Here is an 8,147-nt window from a genome sequence, read left to right on the forward strand (position 1 = left end):
TTGATGAAAGCATTGCTTACTTGGCAGTTTCACTGAGCCAGGCTGATTGCTATACAAATCCACTAGTGTACTGTTCTAAAAAGACAATAATCCCATATAAACTTTTGCCACCAAATACTAATTTGAGTTGTTCTTTCCGTCTCACCCAAACTCCATGAGGAATAATGTTGGAAAATTGATTGTCCTTGTCATGCTATTTTCATAAGAAACAAACACACACATTACATTATCTTTATTTTTCCACATTTGACACAAATAAGTGAACGTTTTCTGTTACAGTTTTCTAGAGAATAAACAAATTACCTATTTGGGTTATGAGGGAAAAAAAACAATAAGGATAAATGCTTTAGTCTTAACCAGAAAAAAACCCCATTGCTTTGCTACCAAACAGTCAAAGTTGCCTTAAGAATGCAGAAAGTAAAAGCATCCCATAAGAATGTCTATGGTCTAAATACAGCAAAGTGGATCTAAAAGTAAAAAACAAAACACTTGATTACATTAGCTAATGTCCCCAGCTTTTTCATAATGAAATAGCACTTAAAGTGCAATTACTGTAGTTGTGTATAGAATATGCAATATAAAAACACATTTATGCATAAGACTTAAGTGCACCAATTTTATACATTCACTGCGTTTTACTCTTCATTGATTGGGATGAAATCAGCTGCCTGCTCAACTTTATACAACTTTAAAATGTTTTGGCATGTTTCCATCAAGGATGGGGGGAAGCCAACCAACTGCACTCAAGACAGGTAATTTTAAACTCAATTAAATTTCATTAAAAAAAAATGCCCTCTTCACATCATTAAAATGAAACTTCATGAAATACAAAATTTCCAAGGGGAGGAGACATTACATATCTTTACATGAACATCCACAACAAATATCATATTAAGCGGTGTGGGAAAGACTCAGGTTAAAAAGAGGCCCTGAAGTAGTTTTGTCTGCTGTCTTAGTTATGTTGGAGTAAAAAGGATTTGGAATAGTGCTTTAGAATTTGAGTCCTTCAAACAAAAAATGACCCAAAAATATTTTGGTAGCAAATTATATTTGATGCAAATTTTATTATCACGCATATTGCTAATAAATAAGTTGTTCTATGAAGACATATTGCCAATTAGATGTGTAATTAGATTCCTACAACAGTATATAACTACTAAAATGAAGGGCTACAATTAAAAGTTGATGTTATGCTTAAAGGAAGTTACTAAGACAATGATACTAAGACTTACAGAAACATATACAACAGGTTTAGTTACATATACTAAAATGTTACAGCACTCTACAGAAAAAAGATTACTGTACTTTTTCTACAAAGCATGATAGTCAGCTATATTATAGAAAAATGCATCCAAAAATGCATTTCTCTTTATTACTTGTTTTGTCTCATTCCTTGTCCAAATTGCATAGCAGAAAAAGTACAACCTCTTTTCTCTACAAATTGAGATTAACACAGCTTCACATTTTACTACATTTTTGCCCTTCTCAGCTTCCAAGTTTGCAAAAACAAATATACAGTTTCTCAAAAATGAATTTAATGATGTCCACATTAAAAAAATAAAGCCTACAAAAAGTTCGAGATCTAAAAAATGTTACTTATATGGCACAAAAGTAATCTCCTACTAGTCCAAAGTCCAGAACAAATTACTGATGTCCATTTATATTGTCTTATTTTTCACTTCATTATTCAATTTATCGAGTTGCAATCATATTATTTAAGCAGTCCTTGAGCCGATGGAGAGGGCAGAGTTCACTACAATTAAAAGAGGAGATCAATCTGGCTGTGCCACACTACCACTATCTGCCTCAGAGGCACTCTTAAGATACTTAGAAAAAGGATTTCCTTGGTTGGTTTCCATAGTTTGATAGACCAAAAACAGGAAGACTGAAACAACAACAAACAGAAGAATTTTTATCCACATGGGAATGGAACGTTCTTTTTTAGTTGTTGCTTTCTTGGCCTTCATGTCTGTTGAGAGACCATATTTTGGAACATATTTAGATGAAAAGCTTTCCTCCACTCTGAAGTCACTGAACTCGATAGGCCGGCTAGCAGCTCCTTTGATTGGTCTGCGACAACTAGCACTGTTAATGAAAAAGAATAATCAATCGCACAGTAGTTACGTGAGCAATGTCAAATCGTATAAGGAGATTTTTATCTTTAAAAAAGAGAAAAGAATGATTAAGGATCAAAAGGTTTTAATAAAAGGTATAATTTCAGGTACTGCTACCTATCTAGTTATACTTTCACAAATTGTTTATGGGGGGGAAATAATTAAAAATTCATAAGTGATAGGACAGTAAAACGCTATGATCTGCGTACAGGTTAAGTGCATATTCAGCTAGGTGTATCTGTGGATCCTAACTTGTCTAACTGCCAGGTTTTAATGTTTTGTTGTGCTTCATATCCAAGTGTAGCAATTCATGAGCTCAGTTAAAGAAAACAATCCCCAAACAGCCCCCACTACCTCAGGCAAGTCAAGCCACTGAAGTGGAAAGACCTTCAAGTCTGGGGGACTACCCACTGGGGAGGAAAAAACCCACCCACCAACTAGTTTATGTACAGAAATATACACTGGGGTACTCTGCCCCATCTCCATTCTCATACATCAGAGTAAGGTGCATTACATGTGGATGCATCTACATGTGCTTTACTGCAGTTGGCTAATTAGCTCCGCAGTAAAGTGTTATTTTCTACATGTGCACTGGAATTAGAGTGCAGTAAATTAATTAACGCCACCACAGGATAGTACTGTTGAGGATAGTACTCTCCTATGGTGGAGTAATTATGTGCACTGGAATGCATGTGTAGATAGCAGGGTGGATAAATATCAACTATTTTTTAAAAATAAAAAATGATTTTTTAAAAAATTTAAATCAGATTTTTTTAAATTTAATCTTTTTTTCAAACTAAGATGCTCCAGAGATAACATCCTCATTAACAGCAGTATATGGAGATGAGAGGTAACAGACCTGATTACCTACCCATCAGTCCTATTGTCTCTTTGCAAGTTTGTGTACACAGAGTCAAGCCCTTACCTCTCTCTAAAAAGTGCAGTTTCAAGAAGTTAAATGAATAGAGGACTGTTAGGGGTAGAATATATCTGGGCAAGGAGGAGGAGGCTGGAGATAAATGCAAGGAGAGAGAGGGCAGTAGAAACAGAAAAAACACTGAGCAGAACATTCCAGAAGTTGAGGGATAAATTTGAGTATAGCCTGTCCACTGATTTGAGATCTAGTGAGGGAATAGTACGTAGAAGGGAAGGACAAATTGTGAATAAAATCATGACAAAATAGATGGAACTGTCATAGCCAATGTTTTCAACATCGGGCAAAAAAGAAAAACGTAGAACGTATGCTGACTATCCTGAAGCCTATTTCCATAGCCCTGAACAAAGTGCAGGTAAATTGCTGTTTTATAGCTGATGCTGTTGACATTTGGAAGAAACTGAGTGAGACCTTGAAGAGAGAAATATGCAAAGACAGAGTTAAATTACAGGCATTAAAAAAAATGGATCAGGCACTGTACCAAATTCATTTCCTTGTCAATATTCTCAATACTTGGTACCAGGGTTAATCCTTAACTGATGAAGAAGAGCTGGCACATGGGCATCCAGCAACCATCCCTCCATAATACCAACCAGAATAAATTTCAGGGCTAAGGGTGAACCATTCAAGAAACATATGTTTGCCTTCAATGCTTTAAAGAAAGTCACACCAAAACTGGTGGAAGTCACTTAAGCACCTGGATCCATCAGAGACTATTGAAGTGATAATCCAGTTTAACAGCAGTAGCTTCTTCTGCAGGTATAGAAAGAATATTTTCTGCCTTTGGACTAATTCATTCTAAATTGAGAAAAATCAGTTGAGAACTGAAAAAGCAGGAAAGCCTGTCTGTTTTTTCAGTATATGAATAAACAGGAAGAGGAAGGTAAAGACCGAGTTTGATCCATGACCCAGTATTTTAAGTTTCTCATGCTGACTTGGCTGAAATAACGTATTTGTTTTTTGTTAAAAACACATTTCACATTTATAACTAAAATAATTAAAAATTAAAAAATACACATGCTTGTTAAAATAGTTATACATGGTTGTTTTTGAAGAAAAATATCAAAAAATGGTAAGTTTGTTGTTTTAAATAAAACAACTTAAATATCTATTGTTTTTGGTGATGGTTGTTGTTGTCCTAATACAGCATGGCAAAAATATCCACCAAATATACATGATTAATCTAGTGAATTGGAGATAGTTCACCTTCCAATGACTTCACAAGTATCTGCTTTAATTATGATTTGGTTATTTTATTTACCAAGGCTAATTCAGTTTTCTGATGTAGCTGCAAAAGTAATCTGAAAAAATATCAAAATAAATCACTGGTTTAAAATATATATTATGTACCTTCTAAAATGAAACCTGCATCTCTGACTTGTGAATATGTATTAAGGTTATATTAACAAGAACGCACTTTTTATAGAAAACAATTATTAAAATTGAGGCTTCCTGACCAGTGACTTAAATTGGTTTGATTTAAATCAAATCTACCCTGGCAGACAGTGACAGGGCCTGGCTGGAGACGAGAGTGCTAAAGTGCAGGAGCTGCCTGACAGCTTGTCTTGCACTTTAGCATCCTTGTGCACCAGCCAGCCTCTCTGCCACTTAATGCCACCACCTCCAGAGTCTAGGACCCACTCCACTCCCACTCCAGGCTCCCTGACACCACAGGGTTCCTTTGCCCTGGCTGCATGTGCAGATGTTGTGCCCAGGAGCAGCTGACTCCAGTGCAAACTATGCCAGAGTTTATCCTGTCACTTTAATGGCACATGTAGATGCACCCTGTATGCAACACAGTAGTAGTTTAGAGAACTATGCCCTGTTTTGGCAGGGGGAAAGACTCACATTAAGAAAATTCAATTTTTAAAGTAGTTTTGTTGGCTTCAAATAGGCATTTAATATGAATTTTTAGTTAAAATATTTCCCTATTGGTTGCATATTAGTTTGTCATACCTCAGTTTAAAACCAAAAACTAGTTAACTATGGATTAACTCAAGTATTTGAAATATTGCCTGTTAATCATGCCAGTCAACAGGTCACCATATAAAACCAGAGAATGCAATGACAGGAACCAAGATCTCTAACTTATTGCTCACGCAATGCAGACAGAGAATACCTAGACCTTTTGCCAGCTTTAGAGCAGCATCAAATCTAACATTATATATAGTAAGTGCCAATAAGGGAATCCAAATTCCTTCAGGGAAAGAATACCTGCTTCTTGTTCACTGCTGGGTTTTGTTTGTATAAGTTACAAAACCCAAGTTTGATGTAGCATGTCTATTTCTAACTCTCCCCAGCAAGAATACCAAAAGCTTCTCTACCCCACTCCACCATACATGCTTACTCCTGGATTAGCAATTATGTTGCAACAGGACCAGACCCAATGCTTTCAAATGCAAACTGGTATTACAAACACTTCCATCTGGCTGTAATGCTAGACTGTCTTAGAAAAGGAGTAGAGATTACTCATATTAAAAAAAAAAAATTATCAGAGGTCAACCCCAAGATGAATTACATGTTCCAGAAAAGCAGATTTCATGTTCTAACCTTAAGTGTTCATCCAAAGGCTACACGTGCATGTTTTTCTAGAGCAGGGGTTCTCAAATCAGGACGCCACAGCACTTGGAGTGCTATGACACCATTTCAGACATGTCACATGCTTCCTGCAGTCAGATCGGGAAGCTTACTGGGGCAGGAACACCTGCTCTTGCGATAGCTCTTCCCAGCTAAACCCCACAGGGTGTCAGTTTTGTGTAGTCACTTTAAGTATGATTTTGGTTAGAATGATTGGGGACAATTAAGGTGCAAACAGACATAACACTTAGACCAGTTTAAATGTGGTTTAAACTGGAAGTATCCTGACATACAAGCCAGTTAGAATTATTTAAAAGTTCCTGTAATGTTTCAAAGGTATATCCAGGTAATCAAATATTATTTTGAACTAGTTCAGTGTTATGTGAGGACACCAAGCTTTCTGTGATTAGTGTCTAGTTGATCCTCCAGGCATCCCATTCTGTACTACTCTTTATTCTTCCACCCCAAACCCCCACAAAGCAACTGGCTTTTCTGGTACACAGCCAGAACTCTATTGCCACAACCTTTATTGCCTGCACTCAATTGCAGAGGCCCTGGCTGGGGGCAGCCCTCTGCTGCTTTTAAAGACAACTGCTTTTAAAAAGAGCTGGTCAGCTTCCACCGGTGGCAGTGGTCAGCTTCCACTGGTGGCAGTGGAGTCCTTGGGTAGCCCCCAGCCCTCAGGCAGGGGTCCAGGTAGCACCCCCTGCAACCCGGCCACTTCCCACCCCAGATAATCACAGTTCCATGCTTCTCAGGCTTAACTGCCCTGAAACCTGAGTCTTCAGGCACACGGAAGCAGCGAGCCAGGCAGCAATCCCCCCAAACCTGACCAACCCTTCATCCCCAAATCAGCTTGGGATGCACCTCAATTTCCAGGAATTGAAATGAATTGATGAATGGCTTCAGAGACAGTGTTCTTTAAAAGCTGAAAAACCTGTCAAGAACCCAGCCCTCAGGAGTCCAGTTTGCTCCTAGCCCCCCTTCCCTCTGGTCTGGTGGCTGGAAGCAGGTCAGGCAGGGATCATGGGGCAGTGATGGTGGGGGGCTGCACTGGGAGCAGATCATAGCTCTGCCCCAGGGCTCCGGCCCCATGCCATCACTGCCCTGCAATTTTGGCCCTGGCCGCCCATCCTGCTCCTGGATGTCGCTGTTTGCCCACGGCCTCATCCCACCCGCCCAGCTGAGTACACCCTGCCCGGGGAGGGGTCCTAGGCGGGTATCCACGGAGACCCTGATGGCCCACTCCAGTAATCTACCACTTCGAGTTTTGGTGACCTGTTGCAAGCAGGGCAGAGGGTTTGGCCCTCCAGCCCAAATAAGTGCCCACCCCCAATTTAAAAAGGAACCCAGAATGGGATTTAAAAAAAAGACAACTGATGAAAACAGTGAAACGGGAAAATACTTCAGTATGTTGAAAATCTTGGACAGGAGACTGACACTAAAGTGAGACATCTTAAAGTGGATCCTTATAACCAGGGATCCAGGTTTTCCATTTGCCATATAAAGTACAGAAAGGGACAGATTTTCTCCTTTAAAAGGTGGTCATCTGGCCAGGTGCTGGGGGATTGGAAATTGGCTAATGTGGTCCCAATTTTTAAGAAGGGGCGGAAGGAGGACCCAAGTAATTATAGGCCTGTAAGCCTCACCTCGGTGCTCGGGAAGCTCTTGGAGAGGATCATCAAGGAGCATATCTGTGGGGGGCCTGCAGGGGAGATCATACTCAGGGGCAATCAGCATGACTTCAAAGGCAGGTCCTGCCTGACCGACCTGATTGCCTTTTACGACCAAGTAACTAAATCCTTGGATGATGGTGTTGCTGTGGACGTAGTCTTTCTAGACTTTAAGAAGGCCTTTGACACTGTCTCTCACCCCATCCTCATCAATAAATTAAGTGACTGCATTGATGCCTGCACAGCTGGATGGGTAAAAAATTGGCTGATGGGGTGCACCCAGAGTAGTGGTGGACGGGTTGTACTCAACCTGGCGAGACGTGAGCAGTGGGGTACCCCAGGGCTCGGTCCTCGGGCCCGCACTGTTTAACATCTTCATCAGCAACTTGGACGAAGGGGTGGAAAGCATGCTCAAGTTTGCTGATGACACTAAGATGTGGGGCGAGGTGGACACACTTGAAGGGAGAGAGGCTTCAACTAGATTTAGACAGACTACAAAAGTGGGCAGATGAGAATAGGATGGGGTTCAACATAGACAAATGCAGGGTGCTGCACCTTGGGAGAAGGAATCCACAGCATACATACAGGCTGGGGAGTTCCCCTCTTGAAAGCACAGAGGCAGAAAGGGATCTTGAAGTCATTATTGTGACTCCAAGATGAACATGAGCCACCAATGCCAGACCGCAGCCAGCAAGGCCAGCCATATCTTGTTATGCATCCAAAGGTGCATCTCAAGCTGGTCCAGAGAAGTGATTCTCCCCCTCTATGCGACTTTGGTCAGGCCGCAGTTGGAGTACTGCATCCAGTGCTGGGTGCCGCACTTCAAAAGGGATGTGGCCAGCCTGGAGA

General features: G+C 40.3%; 1 protein-coding gene across 9 annotated transcripts in view; it reads right to left on the reverse strand.

Moving 5' to 3' along the window:
• Window positions 1-217: 217 nt before the first annotated feature.
• The window catches only part of TMPO (thymopoietin), a 41,341-nt gene continuing 33,411 nt past the window's right edge, over window positions 218-8,147 (reverse strand). For all 9 annotated transcript variants that reach the window (XM_025204202.1, XM_025204205.1, XM_025204198.1 and 6 more), the window contains one exon: window positions 218-2,085. In XM_025204202.1, coding sequence (XP_025059987.1) covers window positions 1,773-2,085 — 313 coding nt within the window. In that variant the 3' untranslated portion in view covers window positions 218-1,772. The remainder of the gene's footprint in view (window positions 2,086-8,147) is intronic.

The sequence above is a fragment of the Alligator sinensis genome, unplaced genomic scaffold, assembly GCF_000455745.1.
Source record: "Alligator sinensis unplaced genomic scaffold, ASM45574v1 scaffold154_1, whole genome shotgun sequence".
Classification (NCBI taxonomy): domain Eukaryota; kingdom Metazoa; phylum Chordata; order Crocodylia; family Alligatoridae; genus Alligator; species Alligator sinensis.